Below are 21425 nucleotides of genomic sequence, written 5' to 3'. Positions count from 1 at the left end.
TCGAAACTTTTAGATTGGATAAGGTTTGAGTTTAGCTATATAAAAAAAAAATAGTAAGAACTTACCATTGTTTCTGATGATTCACATAGCCGAAATCTTTTCAATGCAAAGAAGAGTACTTATTTGAATGCCAAGTGATGTGAGACGGGGTATATCATGGGAAATCCTTCTGCTTCACTCTAGATTTAAGCTCAGTGAACTTGTCTCTGCTTTGCTGCAATTCTTTGGTAGCGCCTGTTATATTGAATTTGGAAACTTCGTCGCTCATTTTTTTCCACACCCGTTTTCCAGTTTTTTATCATCATTTACTCTATCGCTCGATACTTTCTGCTTTAGAAAATTTTTATGCTTTGAAATGTCGTCAACAAGAATCTCCAGCATGCCCTTTCTCCATTTCGGTTTTCGTTGACGCTTTCTCAGCACCTGCCTAGAAGCTGCCACATCACCATCCATTATAACAATTACTTACGCAATTGTTATGATTTTAAGCCATTAATTTTAGCCTTTAGCCTTAAATTAAACGCTAATGTGCTTACAACTTAAAAAATAGTGTGAAGGTATGTAGATAAGTTTTGAATTTTTATACCTGTAAGCAGGCTTTGGTTGAGTCATATTTTATGTATATAAACTAAAAAAGAAAAAAAGCGCAACCATTACATTGCGCAATAAAAAGTAATTAAAAAGTTCTTTTGTTTTCGGAAACTTTTTTTTTAAATGTTTGCATAATTAAGACTTCAGTAAATTTTCAATTTTCTTTTAAGGAAAAGTTTTAATTTGAAAATACTTGTAAATTAAAAACAAGTGTTTTTTTAAAAACTGTAAGCCAAGACCGCAAGCATCTCGTTTTATTGTTCCAAATAATGAGTTGGTACAACCGAATGACATTTTCACTTTAGGATACAATCTTACCACATTAGTTTCGTCTTTTATCAGATCAAAATTCGGTCGCAAACAAGGCTTTAACTTTGAATTCCTTACACTGGTCATGTTAATTTGTAGAGTTTGCATAAATTTATATATATAAAAAAAAGATAAAATTAAAAAAATATTAATAAAGAACTTTTAACTTCGAAGTATTCAAACAAATAGATAAACGATCGCAGATAAAGATTTAAATGAATAACGATTCTTATAAAAATAACTTAGAAAAGTTGTTCATTTTGAACGTTGGATATTAAAATAGTTTGCTTTGTAGACACGTGTAGTTAATTTTTTTTTATTAAAGAATTATAAAAGAACTTTAGTATATAATTTATGTACCTTTAGTCAGGGTCGGACTGGCTTGAAAAAACGGCCCGGGAAATTTGGTCATGGCGGCCCACTTCATTGTATGTTGCATACATTTAATATATATATATATATATATATATATATATATATATATATATATATATATATATATATATATATATATATATATATATATATATATATATATATATATATATATATATATATATATATATATATATATATATATATATATATATATATATATATAAGGGCGCCGAGAGCCTTCACGCCGCCCATGACAGCGACTATGATTAACGCCCTTATTTTTCTAAATTTACCTATATTATATTATATAAAACACTGCTGTAAGTTGGAGTCTAGAAATTGTAGACATAATCGCTATTCAATATTGACTAGTATAGCAACTTTTTCATCGTTTGACTAGTCGATGCCAAGACATCAATTATTGCATCGTTACTAATTCTCGAAAGAAGGTCTTTTTCACAAGATATCAGCATGAAGACTGTAAACTTGACTGGCTCATCAAATTTCTTAATCTGTTCAAAATATATTTCAATTTCAAAAATGACCTTTCACAAACAACTTGTGATGAGGATAATGTCAGCACAAATTTGTAAGCCAGAAACAAATTTGAATACGCAAGACTATGCAAGTTAAACTTCTGGAGGACAAAGTAACAACAAACAATACATTTTTTGCAAGATTTGCATTTATTTCTGTGGCTGTCACTGTTTTCCACTTCTGGGATTGTAAAGACAGTTTCAGATTCTTCGGATTTATATTGTTGCATGTTGTCCGAGACAGAGTCAGGTACTTCCGTGTCAAATATCAAACTACATTCATCTTCAAGAGTTATTTCGAAACTTTCCCATTTCCTTGCAAAGTCCGATCATTCCGTTTGAAGCTGATCTTTTGTTACACTAGCATCAAACTTTCTGAGCAACCCACTCAGATGCTGTATTGCTGACAAAGTTTTTACGTGCTTTACGTTTTTTAAATTGCAGTGGTAGCACACTTGCTAACGCTTGTACTAACACCGCCTAAAGATAAAGCGCACATCCTTAAATTCACTATTAATATAATACTGTTTTCGATAAGCTCAAGATGACCGCCAAAATTTATATAACTAGCGGGTAGATGGCTTTTAATTAGATGCAATTAGAGGCCAGAAAAAAAGTTATTAAATTTTTAGTTAAATTTTAATTTACATTTTATTTGGAAAATAAAATGTAGCCTAACTAAAAATATAATATAATTTTTTATGCCAACCGGCCCACCGGGAATCTCCCGGTATCCCGGTGGCCCAGTCCAAGCCTGCCTTTAGTTCTTAATTACCCAACGCAGTGTGCAAGAAGGTTTATACACAATTGCGCGGGAAACAACAATGGTATTAAAAATTTTAACAAACTTAAATTCTTGATTTTTGTAATCAGATACTAGAAATGTTCAAACGCTGTATAAACTATTAGCCGAGCACTGTAACTAATGTTAACCAGCCTAGAAAAAACTCATTAATCAATCTTACCTCAAAAAGTCATCTTGGCCTGCATACGGGGAAAGATGACTTTTTGAGGTTACATTGATTAATGAGTGACTTTAAAAAAAAGTAAATTCCATAATACCATTATCATCTCAAAAAACACGATATCATAATTTCTTGTTTTATGAGTAATATAAATGGTGATGTAATTTTTAAAGCAATTAAAGTATAATTTAACATGAACTGAGATCTTAATTGCTAACATCACCTTTGCTTTATTCTTTTCTTTCCAGTTTTTGAAATCATTAAATTTCAGCCGGTGTTACGTTAAATAAGTAGCTCGTTAAATAAGCAGAAAAACAATTCAGCGCATGCGCAGACTCTTTGCAACTCACAAAATGAGGATCCTAAACCCTAGCAATAAAAAAGTGGTTAGGCTTTTATACGTAAAATATTGGTGGTCCATGACTATTCTGATGCTGATGTTAAACAATGTCTTTGTGATTAAACAATTAAGAAAGTTTTAAGTTTGAAACGGCGTAAATCATTTCTGAAGTATGCTAAGAACTTTAAATTTTTTGGTATGTATTGATTTTTAGAAGAATATCGGGTTTTAATTTTGAGCTAAAAAGTGCTTTAGGGTTGATTCGTATTTTATGTATGTAAACTAAAAAAGTAAAAAGCGCAATTATTACATTGCGTAATAAAAAGTAATTAAAAAGTAATGTCTTCTCTGATGTTGGTTCACATTCAAAGTGTGTCCAGTTCTATGATTCACTTTTTAACAGTTCAAATAAAGATGATGTGACATTGTTAGTGCACACAGTTCCACTTTCCTACTTGAATTGTAAAACAAGCAACTTTTTAACTGTGGAAGTAATGAATTGTCAAACACAACAAAAAGGGAGATAATTGTGGTCTTTTTGCAAATGCAACAGCTTTTATGCCATGGTGTTAATCAAAGTTTAATTTCATGAAGGCATAATGGAATGAAGTATTATTACCTGAAACGTATTGAGAATGGTAAATTAGAGATGTTTCCTTTTGTTGCTGTGTTAGACAGTTATAAAAGGTGTGCTTCTTCTTTTGTGCTTTTGTATGTGCAGATAAGAGAATAATGATTGATTGTCATTTAAATTTTTCTTGTTAAGGATTTATAATCATGAATGTGAATGGAAGATAATTTTATCTTTTATTTCTGCTGATATTTTGTATAATTAGAAATCTTATTGAGACGAATAGGAATCTTTCATCTGAATTATTTGAATAAACATTAACATTTGAGTTCAGTTGATAAAATCATGGGAGGTGCAGATCTTCATAATTGCTTCATTGCCAAACATTCTTTTTACATGAGGTCAAAAGGTGGTATTTGTACATACTTTGGCAGACCACTCACATGATGCTAGTGAATGCTTGGCTCTCTTATCGACAGGTATGTGAACTTTTATGAATGCCCAAAAAAGATGTGTTGAACCATCCCGATTTCTAGTCTAAATAAACATCTTTGGTAATTCAGAAAATCTGTAGAAGGTACAACAGGCCCATCAAAAAAGAAAAAAAATCTGCGTAGAGGGTTCAACCAGCAAAGCCAAACATGGGATTTGAATACATATCCTGCATCCTTTTATTAATTGCTATGTGTTTTTTTTTTTTTTTTTTTTTGCGGTATAACTTTTTTCAAACGGGAAAGAAAGAAATTTTACATTTATAGATTTTTTTGTATAAAGAAAAAAAAAAAACTCAACTTTGATTTCTTGATTATTTAACTCTAAAAAACTTAAAAAAAAGACCGCGAAAAATGTTTGCATCCTTGATTCTTTTTTAGTTTTTTTATGATAGCATATCGCTGCAATTCTGTTTAAAAGTCGCTGTTTTTAAGCAAGTGAATTCCACGTGGCCTGTAATTAGTTCCATAGTAATCCGAACCATTCAAAACTAACGATATATTATCCTTTTACTACTCAGTTTTTCAATTAGTGTACTTTGCCTTAAAAGTTAAAATGTGTTTCGTTTTCTTTTACTTTACACGACGATCTTTCATAATTGCCAAAAAATAAAAATAAACAAAAGGAAATAGGGACGGTTGAGATTGCAAAAAGTGCCGAAACTCTCAGAAATATTTTCTTACGAATAATGATTAATTTTACAATCTTTAGCGATGAAGTATTTAAAAAATAAAAGAGAAGTACCTGAAAATGATCTTTTATCAGCAACTTTTATCTTGAAATACGAAAATTAAGTGAGAATGTTCTGTTCATTTATTACAATAAAATTTTCCTGGAATTTACTTTATTTCTTGGTAATTGGTTACATTAGGCACATTATTCTGGAAATTATTATGAAAAGCGTAATTAACATTTACTGATCTCTAAATTATTATCTTTTTTCAAAAATTATCACCTTTGCTTTGTTCCTTTTTTTCCAGATTTTGAAATCCTTAAATTTTAGCGGGCACTATGTGGAAGAATGACATTCATATTTTCCCTTGCACCCATCATGTCATTTATAAAAAAAGACTTCTTTTGACGGTTTTTCGTTCATTATGGTAAAAAAGTAGGGCGGGGGAGAACTTTGATACGAAGAAAAAAACTTTGAAAAAAAAAAAAAAACATCGGGTAAAAATCTGTTTAACAAAACATTAACAAATATTTTTTTTGAAATTTCTAAAAAAAATGACATTCATATTTTCCCTTGCACCCATCATGCCACTTATAAAAAAAGATTTCTTATAGCAATAATAGCATTTCTTATAGATCCAAGAATCTGTTCTTAAAGTCACTCCATCATTTTTACATAAAAAGTTACGCTTAACTTTATTCTTTACCTCTATAACTTTTTTCTTTATGTTTATGTACATTTTATAATTTCTTATTTGTGTACATGTGTATATTGTGAGGAGGGAAAATGATAAAATTGTAAACATTATCTTTAAGTTTTACCCGACTCAAGCATATAACATTCGAACGAAGAAAAGAGTGAGTCAACCAACAAAAAAAGTACGCACGGAGACTTATTGAATTTGTCATATGAATAAGATGATAAAGCGAAAAGAAAAGTAAAAAATAACAACAACCAAGAAAAGTTGTACGCACGGAAACTTATTCAACCTGTCATATAAATAAACGATGAATAAGTAGCAAAACGGTAAACAACCGAAAACTATAAAAAGCTCAAAAAAAAAAAAAGAAAAGAGGACAGTTTTTTTGAAGAGGTTTTAAGATGGCAAAGTAAAGAGTTAAGAAGAGTAAGAGATTTAAAAGAGGAATTTTATGAGAAAAGAATTTTAGGAGATTTAAAAGAGGAATTTATGAGAAAAGGATTTTTAAAGATTTAAAAGAGAATTTTATGAGAAAAGAGATTTAAAAGAGAATTTTATGAGGGGTATTTATGAAGATTTTAAAGAGAAACTTACGAGAAGAATTGGTAAGAAAAGATATTTGAAAAACTTTAAATAAGCGTTATTATCTGCATTGATTTATTGATATTTGCATGAGTTAATATTAAGAGAATATATATTGATGAGAATATTTGAGAATATTTATTAAGAAAAATAAGTAAGAGAAGAAGAACCAGTAGTATGTACTTTTGTTTGCATTTCGATTATTAATATTATTGTTGTTATTACTATATGCGTTAAATATTGTTATTGAAAAGTTTGATGCTTTACCGCGCACCTTAGCATATCCGCGCCATTACACTTACGTCACACAAATATAAGAGTGCTTACCGTTACACATCAATAGAACATTTGTTGAGTTTTATATTACAGAATATATTAAGGACGGCGAATATAAGTTAAGCCTTTTTGATTAGACCTTGCCCATTCCTAACCAGACTATTCCCAAACCTAGTCCTTTCCTAACCAAATACTCCCCAGACCATCAACCTTGTTCCCAACCTCCATATACCTAATCCTAACAACACCAAACCCAAACCTTCCCCTTCCCCTTTCCCTCAAACGTAAGAAAAACATAAACATTAAAATCAAATAATAAGATAAATATAATAAAATCCACCGCCCTCACAATATATATGTATGTATATGTGAATACATTATAATAACTATTTGACCTAAATTTTGACTCTTTTAAAGTCTGTTTTATAAGTGTTACTTACAAATTTTTGTAAAGCTCTACTTTTACTATGGGACTAGTTTATTTCTTATGTTTTTCTCTTGTCTTTTCTTTATCTTATTTAGGTCATTGCGTTTTATTAGTGAATTACTATTTGCAATGACCTGTGTTTTTTGTAACATCCTTAACACGAAATATATTGATATTGATTGATATATTGAAGAGTAATATGTGAAACGCAGTGAAAACAAATGTGAAGCATTGGAAGAGCTTCAGATCAACAAATGAAGTTTAAGTGAATTTCTCAAAAAATCAAAAAGTAAAAAGTTCATTACAAATGACAAAAAGTTTTGGCGTTAAAAATTTTAGATTTAAAAATCTAACTTCATAAAAGAATAATTGTTTTCTAAAAAGTCCCCCTGTGTCAAATATTCAAAAATTTAATCTTTGCAATTTTAAAATCCTAAGATGGGCTATCTGGAGCAAAGTGAGACACTTTTTGGAAATATCCAGAAAAATTAATCATTATTCGTAAGAAAATATTTCTGAGAGGTACTTTTGAATCTCAACCGTCCCTACTTTCTTTCGTTTTTTGTTTTTTTTTTGTTTTGGCGATTATGAAAGATAGTCGTGTAAACTTAAAAATAAAAGCTGAACACGACACAAACTTTTGTTAGTCACAAGCTCATTATGTAACTTATATGAACTTAAATATTTAGATTGTCAAGTTTTTGTATTACTTTGGAAATACTTTCAAGAAGACAACTACTAATCTCTCTCACTTTCCCAAAAATCTGAGGTAAAATAAGATTGATTTAGTTAGAAGAAAAACTGAGTTGTTTTTCAAGAAAATGGAGATTTTTTAAAACAAAAATATAATTACAAACACAAAGTTTTTACTATGATGCTAATCCTAGTTTTAGAAATTTATTCTAATAAAAAGTAAATATCATAAAGAGTGCAGTCTTTATTTATCCATACAGTACAAACAAGACAAGTTGTCCAGGCTTTCTGGTTATTGCACCATTTTTTTTAACATACTGGACAAAACCACTCCCTTTGTAAGGAGGGAAAATTAAATCAAAAACAATGATTAGAAAAGACGTACAAAAGATGACTCGTCAACCCTTCACATATGTGAAGGGTTGACGAGTCATCTTTTGAAAAGATGTATACACGGAAACTTATTCAACCTGCCATTTAAATAAATGATAAAGCGAAAAGAAGAAAAGTTAAAAATGCATCTACAGAGACAAACGAATAATCTGGATCATAATCCAATTCCAGTAAACCAACCAATCTGCCATTTGAAATTTCGATAACCGGAACAGAAACATGGAAAATAAATACATTCAACCCGATTTCGTTCGAGAAGAACGATTCGAATGATTCGAATGACCAAAATTGAAGATCTTCTACTCTAAATAACCCAATACAAACTTTCAAAGACGATTACTTCAGATCAAGATGGCAAAATAACAACTGGAAAAATACACGAACAGACACCCATGAAAATCAAAGGAATGGCATGTCAGTTCGTATACTGGGCGTAGATAGTATAACCCAATAACAGATTTCGATTTTGAATATGATGAAGATACAACCTTGGAATGACTGTTATGGATACGGGTATAACCCCTACACAAACAATCAGATGTCAACTTTTGATGAAAGTTACCCATATAAAACCGACACCAAATATTACGATAATACACCAGCGAGAGATTATAGGTCTTATCATAGAATCACCCACATTTCAACACTCCGAATAAAGATGAGAATAACCATATGCAACAAGAGATTAAGAACTTACGTGAGAATAATAAACAGATTTCCCATAAGATGAACTATCTACAAGAACAGGTTCAATATTTGCTACAAACAATTATCGAGCTAAATCCATAGCAACAAGAGAATAAGGAAAGGAACACAAAAGGTTTTGATCAAACTAACGCGACAAATGAACCCCAAAGTATAAAAAACCCCGACTGTAAAGATTCAGAATTTTTCAAAGATGAAACAAGTTTATTTAGCAGCTCTCATGACAGTAATAGTAATATAAGAATTAACCAAAATGACATTTGACAAAATCTATGCAAGCATGCATCCCAAAAAGTGTGAAGGTGGCATTTTTATTGATTAATTACTTAATGTTTTTTGTTTGTTGATGTGATGAGGGATTAGGGGAAATTTGGGTTGTAGAGTTGTGTGGAAGGGTTAATGAAGGTTGGGAACAAGATTGATGGCGTGGGGATTACTTGGTAAGGAATGAACAAGGTTTAATCGTTAAAGGGCTAAGGTTCTATTTGCCGTCCGCAAAATATTCTATTATATAATAAAGCTCAACAAACTTTCTATTAGTGTGCAATGGTAAGCACTCATTTACTCATAACGTTTATATGATACAAATAATATTCTCTTACGCTTCGACCAGTGTTCAATAAAATGTTTATATCAATTACTCCTCTTTTTATATCTTCTTTTTATTACGAATATCTCTACTTTATTTGAAACTTCTGGTTATTCTAATTTAATCAATATTAAAGGAGAATAACCAGAAGTTTGTTTTACTTATTTATCATTTATTTATATGACAGGTTGAACCTCCGTGTGTACCTCTTTTCTTGGCTGTTGTTTTTAACTTTTCTTCTTTTCGCTTTATCATTTATTTAAATGGCAGGTTGAATAAGTCTCCGTGTGTACGTTTTTTCATAGTTGCTGTTACTTCATTCTTTTTGTTTTATTATTTATTTATGTGAAGGGTTGATGAGTCACTCCTAACACTATCAATTTTCTCTTTAGAGGAATAAATTTTGGGACTTGAAGTATACCAAAGGAATTTGAAGGAGTAACAATGTGATTATGTAAACCTTTAATCTGCCAATCTGTGTGGACGTAGAAATATCCACATGATGTAGAAAACTCTTCATGATGCTGTGGTTCTGATGTAGATAACTCCAGGTGTTATAAAGTTTTACTGCCTTTTAATTATCATCATGGGTGTAATAGACTCGCTTCTCTCCACTTTTCACTGATGAAACACAGCATTTATTTTTAGAAGTAATCACTTTTAATGGTTTGTGGACACAAGAAAAAGACAAACCACAATATTGATGTGGCTCAACATGATGATCATCTAACATTTTCTCTATGTTTTAAACGTCTGCGTCTCGGAATCGTTTTCTAGAAATGAACCGGGAAAAGCGTAACGAGACAAAAAATTTCCCAGAAAAAAATGACGAGACAAAGGAAAAGATTGTCCAGGAATAAAGTTGTAAATCGGGACTTAAATTTTGTCTCGGAATTTAAAAACTGTGTCCCGGATAATTACGAGACAAATAAATTATATTAACTAGGTATCTAACTTGCGCTTTTGCAGTTAAGAAATTTTTTTGTCAACCAAGTTTGTTTTGCCAGCCAGAAATGACTCAATCATAAAAACAAAGCTAAACAAAGACTTATTATTGTCAGTTTAAATAAAGCGGGTTTAAAAACTTTAAAAACTTGCTTCACTTTTTCTTACGGAATTTTTTTGAAGTTGGACATCTAGTTAATATATACCAATAAGACAGATAGATATTTATATCTATCTGCCTCAATTATATATATTAATGACATAACCATGCCATAACGATTCGAGACGTGGCATAACGATACGAGACATTCTATTAAGATACGTGACAAAACAAGAAATGCCACAACGATTCGAGACAAACGAGACATTCCGAACGCGTGGATTAAGGATTAACAGTTAAATCCTTGATTATTAGTGGGCAGTTGGGCAAATTTGGTTACATTTGGCTGCCAAGACAACTTAGCAGTAACATTAAGGGTCAGACTTGGCGATGTATGGCTGGCAGAACAAATTTTTCTGTTAAAAAAATCCAAATTATACACAACAAAAAACAATAGCAATTTCAAAAGTGTTTCTAAAACCAAAAAGTATTTATATATCATAATTAGATATATATTACAATAAAAAGTACTTATATATTATAATTCTTTTTATATATTAGTGAAATTTAATTCTAAAACATTAAAGTGTCTTTCTTGCACCGTCTGTGCATTAAAGCAGGGAAAAATTTTTGTTATATTTTAATAATACAAGAAAAACAGAGACATCAAATAATATAAGACATACCAATTTTGAATGTTATGTATATTTTAATAAAAAAAAAGAATAATTTTTTTATTTTGTGAATTACTAAATTAGTATAGTAAAGTTGAACAGTCGTTAGTTGAATTGTCCAAACTTTTTAAGACCCGCGTAACATAGTTTCATTTTTTAGGAAATGGCAAGGCTATACCAGTACTCTCTGGAGAGTGCGCACGTCAACATATAGCTCCTGGATTTTAATTAATTTTTAAAATATTTAATGAGACTTTTACATCCGGTGCTGTCTGAGTATAGTCAAAGTCAAATTGTCAATCAGTCTGCAAGATGCCACGAAGCAAAGGTTATATCTGGAAATTTTATGAGAAGCAAAAAACAGACGAAACCCACGATGACAGTGGTGTATACCAGGCCAGTGGTTGGTGCAAACTTTGTGGCAATATTTACAAGGTCAATGATGGTAACACATCTGGCATATGTAAGCACCTACTTCGTGCCCATCCTGGTGAGTTCAAAGAGCTGGAGAAACATAAAGCCGTCCACAAGAGAGACTCTGATTTGGCCTTGGACGAACTTGAAAATATCTATAATGAAGATGATACTAATGAGCCACAAAGAGGTGAGTTAAAAGTGTAAAATGAAGTTATTTGTAACAACTTTATTTTAAAAAGATATTGTAATGATTTTTTTTAAACTCTTTATTGAAACAAACGTTTTTGTGTATTGTCTTTTTAATCCCTAAAGAAAAAACCTCTTTTTATGACTTATTTTAATAAGTTAATACTAAAGTTAATATTAAAATTAGCAATTGGTGCCGCACAAATTTTTTTTTTTACCTCAACATAACGAGACATAGCAATACTAAACTATTTAAAGATTTTTTCCAGGTGAAAAATCTCCTCAAGTTCTCAACCGCTCCATTAAGAAAAGACGACTTTCCATGCCAGATTGTCTTGGAAATTGATTGAGTCAGTTTCTGAAGTACAAATCCAGAGATCCAAATCAACTTCGAGGTGACTAGGAAATAATAAAAATTCTGGCTAGGATGAATCTTCCATTCAGCTTTATTGAGACAAGACCTTTCAAGGAGTTTATGCACTACTTAGATCCAAAGCTAAAAATCAAGGCTGCCACAACTTATTCTAGGTACAAGCTGTCTTTGTTGTATGACAATGTCAAGACGGCTGTGGATAAAGTTTTGGAAACTGATCTACTGGAGAGTCCAGGAATGGCTCTGAGCACGGACATTTGGACTTCAAGGAACTTTGATCCATACCAATCATTGTCAGTTCATTGCATTGCCAAGGAGTGTATTCTGATCGAGTTTGTCGTTTCTGTCAGTCCGTTCAGTGAGAGGCATACAGCAGACAACATTGCCAAAAAGCTCGACAAGTAAGTTAAATTACAAAATGTACTTTTTTACATGAGTTAAGTTAATTGTGTTCAACAACTAAAGTGCCTGATCTCGCCATTTTATGCACGTTTATAATCAGTTCAAAGGAAAGCTAGTTATTTTAGTGTTTGTATTAGATATAAAAAACCATACTGTGACAATACTAGACATATCAGTTTGCTGTAATTTTTTGTTACTTTTTTAGGGTTGTTGCTAATCTACCTGCATCAGGAACTGTTTTAGTTGTCGTAACGCATAAATTTGCCAATGTCAAAGCTGCAATTCTAAAGTATACCTTTATTGGCGAGTCTTTGCTTTGTGTAGACCATACCTTGAATTTGGCCATCAAGGACACTGTCGATGCCACCACAACAGTAGATCATGCAATCACTCGTGCTCAAAGGCTATCAGAAAAGACGCACAAGAGTCATTTGGCGTATGAAAGAATCAAGGCCAAAATCACAGCTATGAACAGGGACATTCGTCTTGCCATGGAGACCGATTCAAAGGGATGATACAGAGTTGGTCTACAAAAAGTTCATCACTGTCAACAACACTCGCTGGAATTCTACATACATGTGTGTGCAGAGTGGCTTTGACATGAAAGAATCTCTTTTGGCAATTAAAGCAAGGCCAGGCATTGACCCAGCAGATGTTGCATCTCTTGTGCCCTCTGAATTGGAGTTTAAAATCTTTGAGGAAATGTTGCCAACTCTCAAACTGTTGGCAAAGATATCTGAGAGACAGATAAAAAGCCGACTCTACACATCTTTGTTGTTGGTGATCTCCACAATTTGCAGCACCACATCAACAGGGTTGAAAACCACACCAATCATCATGAATGGCTCAAAATTATGGATCAACCAACGGCCACTGCAAACTTGGAGAAGGAAACAGATTCTTTGGCTCAAGGTGTGATTTTGGACAAGTCTGACATTGCCAAGGAATGGGATGTCTACAAGACTATGCATCCCTAGCCAAGAAAAGAGGCCCAGGAAAATGTTCTTGGGTTTTTGAAAAAACATGAAGTGACTTTACCTCTTTTGGTTTAAGTAGCACGGCGTTACCTGGCAATTCCAGTATCTTCGTCCACTTCCGAGAGGGCCTTCTCTGCAAGAGGAAACTGACCTCAGAAAATGAAAAAGATCCTGGTAGGGCATTTACAAAAATTCTAAAGCGAGATCTTAACTTTATCTTTGCCTTTAGTAAAATCTTAAATTTTGCCACTTCCGTAAAAACCTTACAGTTATGCAACTTTCCTAAAGTTTTATTAAGGTTTTTATTTTTTTGATAGGCTAAATGTAAATATTTTCTTTTACTATGTTTATTGTTTTAACTTTAAAGTTTTAAATTTTTTTTCAAACTGAAATTTTGCTCAATTTCAAAAAATTTTTTAAATTTCCTTCCAGATTTGTTGTCTTAAGAGAGTGATCAAGCCAATGTTGTTGAATCTGATAATGTGGTTGAGATTCAGCTTAATCCAAGACTGCCGATGTCACGAGCAAGTACGGCGTCCTCTAGAATCTCTACTGCTACAACATCTCATGTACCAGGTATTAGACCACTCATCACCAGTTCAAGGGGTTCTACTCCAGCTCCTTTTGCTGGACCATCCAAAGCTCCAACTGATGCACCTTCAACTAGTGACACAACTAAATGAACAGTTTGACTTTGTAATTAAATTATTTAATTTGTAATTAAAAACTTTTATTTACTCCTCATTGCCAATAAAATTTAGTGAATTACAGTACAACATTACAAATAAAATAAATGAAACACATGCAAATTTTCATTTCAATTTTTATTTGTCTTGTTAAGTCTCGGTACATAGTTATATTACGATAAAGTAGCCAAAACAATTGTAATGGCCGAGCCCCCCAGCAGAATACTAAATTCACATTAAGGATTAACTAGCATGTCTCTTTATGTCTCGTAATGTCCCGTTAAAAAGATGTAAATTCCGGGAAATTGTAAAGCTCCTATTTTGACTGGGACATCTCGTCTCGTCTCGGTATCGTCCCGGATTTTGACTGAAAGTTTTAAAATGACATCCAGATAGTGACCAATTTGGATGTCATTTTAAAATACCTCAAAAGATAAAAAATACCTTTGGTCTTCTCCTGCCAGCTGATTAATTTTTTTGAAACAATTGGTGAGCAATTTGTATGCAAAATTTAAATATTACCGATCTAATATTCATCAATTTAAAATCACAAAATGATACACACCCATCTCTTGAATATATTCTTTCAACTGTTGCTCTCGTTCTCTAGAAGAAAATGCTTTGATATCAGTCAAGTAAGTTGACATATATGCCAATTTTTAGTGAGGGTTAACACAGCAATATATGGAATCTTCTGGCAAGTTAAAACTCTTACAAACCTCTCACGAAGAGAAACGTTTTATGAAAAAACATTTTTCATAAAAACTTTATTCGAAGAACTCTGATCAGTTTTTCTTTCGTTGCTTTTCATTTCAAAAATAAAAGCTTTTTTTTTTAAAAAAAAAAGAGGACTTCAAAAATAAAAGCTTTTTTTTTAAAAAAAAAAGAGGACTTCAAAAATAAAGGCTTTTAAAAACTCTTTGGAATAATACTTCACATATTTAACTTCACAAAAATGAATTAATAAATATAACATGAAAACACCAAGGAAATTAGAAACAATTTATTTTATAATTGTAAAGAATTTATGCCTCATTCAAAATTCTGATAGAGTTAATATTAAAAACATTGAGAGACTCACAACCCTTACTTATTATTTTATTATAACATAATAGCATGTTATATTACTAGTTGGTTTTTTTTTTACAAGAAGTCTGGTTAAAATTTTTTACAAAATAATGATAATCACAAGGATCATTATTTTGTATTTTACAAAACTATTTATTAGCATCAATAAATATTTATTAATATCAAGTTTTGGAAGTTTTCAATTTTCATGTTGCGCAAAAAAATGTTGGAAGCAACTTAAAAACTTAAAACTACTTAAAAACGAAAGAAAAAAAAGCAAAATACAAAAAAGAGAAAAACAAATAAGTAATAAATAAGCAATAATAGACACTTAAAGTGAAGTCCTGCATAATACTACACAACCTGTAAATATTAACAGCTAACATCATCTGAAAGGACCGAACAAATCCTTTTAGTGGGGGATTATATAGACCAAGTGAGAACACTTAGGGGCGTTTTTGAAATCTATTAAACTCGCCCGAGCCTAAATTTTTTTATTTAAATTTTTATGGTAAAATTTAACACAAAACTGATATTTTCCAAATTATTTTGCAATCTTAACTCATTGTTTAAAATGATTTTTTTTTTCAGATGCTGGCATGCAGACATCAAAATACAATACTTTTTTAAAGAATTATTTCACTTTTTTATAATATAGGTGAATGACATATTTTTTAAAGTTACATAATTCAATTTAATCACCCATTTTTTATTTTTTAATGACATCATAAACAGTATTGGTTTAAGTATGTGAATCCACAAGCACACACATGCATACACGCATGCATGCACGCACGCATGCATACATGTATGCAGACACGTACTCAATATTAAATTTCTCACATACACAATGTTTCAAATATCTCCTCTAAAATGATTAAGGGATAAATCTTATCCGGTCATTCCCCTTCCTCTGAAGTTTACAAACAGATTAACCTGAAAATTCCTTATTACGTGAAAGATATTTTTTTAAATCAGCTAATAAAACAGAATTTAAAATGCTAAATAAAGCGAAAAATTGTGAAGCCTGTAGAAAATCTGTATGTTTTCTTCGCATAAGAAAAGGTGACAGAGAGTTAAATCCCTTCATCATCGGAAGAATTCAAAACTTAGTGAAAAGTGACATAAACTTTTCTGATGTAAGGCTACTACGGGCCATTTGCAACTCTTTCCGAACTCTAAAGAAAAAAGGAAATGCTGGCGACATGAATGGTTCTATGCCACCAATCTACAACTTCTTCACAGTTGTTGTTAAGCCATGGACAAGAACATTTTATCCATGTGACTGCTTCATTTACTAAATTGGGAAGCTCAAAGCTTAACAAAAAGCATCTTTCGGGAACAAAAGAACAGACCAAAAATCTTAAAGAAAGGATAACTTCCAAGCCTTGACCTTCTTCAAGCCCTCACTTTCAAGTAGCACAAAAACGATGCACACAATTTTTATCTCTTATAGTTCGAGGTTTTAGACATTCTTTCACTGATGGAACAAGACACCAAAAATTGTAAGCTTTGGTCCTGTCAGATCCAGTTTGAGCTGAGCAAATTTCATCTGCTGTCACTAGCTCAAAGAACGCATCTCTAGGAGAGAATTTCCGCCTGAATTCCATTAACACCACGTAATAATACACCTTTTTAAAATTCCAAAACTGTTTTCAAAAAATGTTATGATCATCCACATCACATTACGCATGCGTCTTCTAGTTTTTTTTTTTTTTTATTGTTTAGGCCAGGTATCTGCACAGAAATCAACCATTCTAACAATTACAATTCAAAGCTTGTTGAACATACAGTTGAACACTGGACTATTCAACTTAGGAACGGGACAACTTGCCTATACACTAAACTAAGCAACAAAAACTTGATTTGTTGAACCTTTTTTTTACGCAAACCTTTGCAGCTGGAAAAGCTCAACGATAGAAACAAATTGTTCACTGTAAACACCTTCAGGATGTAATCAATTAATTGCTGTTGGCCAGAAATTTCAACTCCAATTATTTCTTCATTTTTGAAAATGAGCCTGGCAGTTACCAAGGTAATTGATGAGAATAATGAAGTGTGAAATCTTCAATTAAAAAGTCTCGGCTTGTTGACAAGCTCAACTGCCCAAGACATAGATGCCAAACGTCAGTTCATTGTTACCATTGCTGAATGTCTCTGAAACATACGAGAATGTCAGAACATTGATGAATATCATTCAAGTGAATGATGTTTCATTCCACATTTTATGCCATCCCTAACTGGCCAGTATTATCTTTACAATTCAATCCCATTCAAGCAATCATCCTTGTTGCTGGTGCGATGTTGATTCTGACAATATTTTAGAACGTCACTTTGGCTCAATGAAGGAAATATTTAAAGGATTTGCTGCTGGATTAGATTCAAAGTCTACAAAAGATTTTTACTATGTAGTCCATCCACCATTAATTAACATGGGTGGCTCAGCTTTTTGATGTGAAATCACCAACTGTACTTCATCTTCTTTTTGGAATTGTCAATCATCTTTTAAAGAATCTTTAAGGCTTATGGTCTGGTGCCAAAGAATGGCCAATTTTGTCAGCTCCAGCCATATCATGGCAGATACTTTGTTGGCAATCAATGTCATAAACTTTTTCAAAATCTTGACTCTTTTTAAAGAATAGTAGAAAAGGCTTGTGCCTTATATATAAATATTATATACAAATATTATATATAAATATTATATATAAAATTTATATATAAATATTATATATAAATATTATATATAAATATTATATATAAAATTTATATATAAAATTTATATATAAATATTATATATAAATATTATATATAAATATATTATATATAAATATTATATATAAATATATAATATATAAATATTACATACAAAGTCAATAACTTAAACATTGTAAATAAAATCTTTTTTAATTTGAAAAATAAAAACTTAAATTATTTGATTTAAAATGTGAGAACATTTAACTTACATTTATTTAACCCTTTTCTGTTTTCCGTTTGCTTTTCTTTTTAATCCTATTCTCCTTGATTTGTAATAAGTAAGTTTTGAGTTGTACTAAGTAAGCGCTTCTCATAAGCTACAAGATCTTTTAACAGATTAAGAAGAGAAGCTTGCTTTCAGTTATATACAATTTTAATCATGAAGCCCATGCTGATCCTCATAACACCTCAGTTAAGCTAAAAAGCGCTTCTATTGGTGAGGTAAGGGTGTGTTAATTTTTAATGGTAGTAATTTTACCATTCCAGAAGGTAATGGAATTGAAGCCCAATTTCAAGAAAGAATGGGTTCCTGCATTGCAGTTCATGCCAATGTGGATAATAATATTTCTTTTGAAACAAAACAAAAAATGCAGAAATAATCTAATAAAAAATAGTTGAAAAGTTTCAAACTATTTAATCTTTAAGTTGGTGGCAAGGGTTTGGTCAAGAAATTACAAAAAGATTGATCGTTAAAGTATCCTTATGGAGCATGATTGACTTAGATCTGCCGTAGTTTCTGATTTTAAGTGGTGCTGCTGTTTTCTTTAAGGGTAGAGTTCAGACATCAGCTGTCCAATATGAAGGTAACAGCTTTGTCCAATATGAACGCTCATACAGAAAAAAAATCTAAATTCTTTACAAATATCTTGAAAGAGCATTATAATTTTCTGCAAATTACTTACCAGTTTATTATAAATAAATTATAAATTTATTTTAAATAAGTTATGATATATTATTATAAATTATAAATGAAGAAACATGTGAAGAAAGTACTTTCTGTTTTTCTACAGCATTAAAGTTTGGTAAAAGGACGCATAGGAAACATACATTTGTATCAAGATATGACATCGAGATATGATTTAAGGAGAAAAAAAAAATAAAAGTAATTTGGAGTGAGAAATTCTTCCTCTTCTTCTAGAAATTCTTCCTCTTCTTCTCCTTTAATGTTAATTGTTGCAGAAGAGGAGCCAGTTGATTGTGTTGCAAAAAGTGTTGAATCAGGTTTTGAAAGTAGCACTAAGAAAAGTGGATATAGAAGATCAGAGTTTACTAAAGTTAAAAAGAGAAGCTATCAGTGACTTTTTCTCTCTGGATTCAATAATTTTAGATAAAACAAATTTTTTAACTAATTACTTATCGCAATTTTCTGTTCGAGAAAAAAAAATTTATTTTCGTTTCTGAAATCGTTTTAACGATCTTATTATCATAAGTAATTAAATAAAAACCAATTTTTTTTATTAATTTTTTTTTGAGACGTCGATTTTCTTGGTTTGGCCCACGAAATTAAGAGTATTAAATCTTCCCATCTGCACTTATAAAAATACAGATGGGAAGATGTAACACTCTTCACTTTGTTTAATTAGCGGATTTTTAAGTCAGATCATTTTCTAAATAACTAATAATAAACAGGTTCATAAAGGCTCTGATAAAGACGTTCATAGCATAAACATGTTCGTAAGATAAGAAAGAAATACCATATAAGATACAAGTAAGCATATAACCATGGGAAACACATGAGAGGATAATTGAAGAACTCGAGCTGTCAGAGGCCATCATCAGAAGTTAGATCAAAAATACCCTGGGGGCCGTCCACTGCTTCCTGCAACTTAAACTGCTTAAAATTTTTCGAGAGATTAAAAAGTATTTGTGCAATTTTTGTTTACATATAAATTGCTATCACATTTTTTAGATGATGCATTTAAATGTAATTTGAGAACTAGATGTAATAAAAGGAAGTGAAAAAATTTGATTAGGTTCAATTAATCATTTTGTGGCTTTCGGTTTTCGTTTCGTTTACTGTTTCATTTTATGTTTCGTTTACCTTTTGTAAAGAATACGATATATCGTTTCTAGAGACGACAAGGCGATCGGAAAGTTATGCAATATGGAGGGGCGATAAAAAAAAGGGTCATGCATAAAGTACTAACAGTTCAATCGGCACCGGATATAAGAAACAATAAGAATATTAATAGGATGTAAAAATCAAAATTCTGTTTTGTCTTTTCCAAATTCAACTTTTTCCAAATCGATAGCTGTATGCGTTTTTTCTATTTTACTTTTGTTTTACTTTTGTGGCACTGAGACAAATAAAAGACAAGTGCGCAGATATCACAGTAATAATTTTAACACTGGACATTACAGCAAATGGTTATAATATTTTTACCACCTAATGTTCGTTTAGTTAAGCTTGATGAGCTTTTTTTATTTAAGAAAAATAAAACGAAACTTAATTCTAATGTCTTGGAAATGGAAAAAGGCATCCCGAAAATAAAAAAAAACATTTTGCATTTGTTATATGTATTACGTAACATGCATGTATTAAGCAACATCAACAAATTTCACAAATGTTCTAATCCGTGTACAACATTTTATCGCTGTTTATCGCTGTTTATCGCTGTTTACTGCTTAGAATAAATCTAAGTTGCAGCTTTTCCTTATTTTTGCAGACTGTCTAAGTTTCCTGCATCACTTTGATTGTACGTTCGACACACTAACTGGTTCTTACTATCTCCATTGCAGACTCAATGACTGTATTGCTTTTTTGTGAGTATGCATTATTTTTTTAGAAGTTCTTGAAACCATCTTCTTAACACATCTGATTGGTAAATCAAAAGTCTGCCCAGCCATATGAAATAAATCCACCTTCTCCAAAATCGTCCTTGTTATAGGTATAAAAATGAATGCGAGACGGGCTTTTGAATTACATTATGTATTACTGATGATAGGAATATTCTGAAGGTTATTGGGAAACACCCATTTTCCTCAAAGAATATGAACACTACTGTGTTGTTGTGACGGTACAAAAATTTCACGCCATCTCTCCAGCCTGATTTATCAAGATATTTTTTGATTCATTCACAAACTTGGTTTTAGGTTACTCATACTTTTTCAAAAGTTCAGGTATATATGGATACTTAATGTTTGCCAACTTAGTGCTACTATTCATCATTTCACAGATAATTCTGTCCAAAACGTGGTGCTGGTATCTAAAAAATTGTGTACTTAAAGGCTTAGGTTTTGATGAAGAGAGTTCAACAGTTAACTGCATTTGATGAAACAACTCTTTCTTTACATTCTTCAAATAACAGAGAAAGATTCATGGTTGAAGAAGTCAAATTATATGTTTTAGAAAAAACATGTGGTATTTACAATAAAGTTTGATCAACTTCTGAATTTGTTAGCATTTTCGTTATATCTTTACAAAAAAATGTTGAATAATAATTTATTTGAATTCCGTTTTATCTTTCTTTCTTCTTACAACTTCAGTTCTAACTAAATTACCGACCCCAGAGTTGGAGAAAGACCCTAAACAAATGATGAAGCCCTTAGCTTTCCTATGTAGGCACCTCACCTGGTAACATTTTGTCTTTGTTGCTTCAGCATATGTAAGCTCTTCTTTTTTA

At 31.2% G+C, this 21425-nt stretch overlaps 1 protein-coding gene across 1 annotated transcript; it reads left to right on the top strand.

The window, feature by feature from the left end:
- The first annotated feature begins 5927 nt into the window (after window positions 1-5927).
- Window positions 5928-14031, top strand: LOC149881354 (zinc finger BED domain-containing protein 4-like). Its single transcript, XM_090069782.1, has 6 exons — window positions 5928-6160; window positions 9613-10166; window positions 11100-11543; window positions 11812-12316; window positions 12523-13468; window positions 13727-14031. The coding sequence occupies exons 4-5, from the start codon at window positions 11970-11972 to the stop codon at window positions 12830-12832; spliced, it is 657 nt and encodes a 218-aa protein (XP_089925908.1). The 5' UTR covers window positions 5928-6160; window positions 9613-10166; window positions 11100-11543; window positions 11812-11969; the 3' UTR covers window positions 12833-13468; window positions 13727-14031.
- Window positions 14032-21425: the final 7394 nt, after the last annotated feature.

This window comes from Hydra viridissima, unplaced genomic scaffold, assembly GCF_058129835.1.
Source record: "Hydra viridissima isolate aposymbiotic clone 2 unplaced genomic scaffold, HvirCarnegie_v1 scaffold_12, whole genome shotgun sequence".
Classification (NCBI taxonomy): Eukaryota; Metazoa; Cnidaria; class Hydrozoa; order Anthoathecata; family Hydridae; genus Hydra; species Hydra viridissima.
The sequence above is the reverse complement of the archived record's forward strand: the minus strand, read 5'-3'. Positions and strand labels throughout refer to the sequence as shown.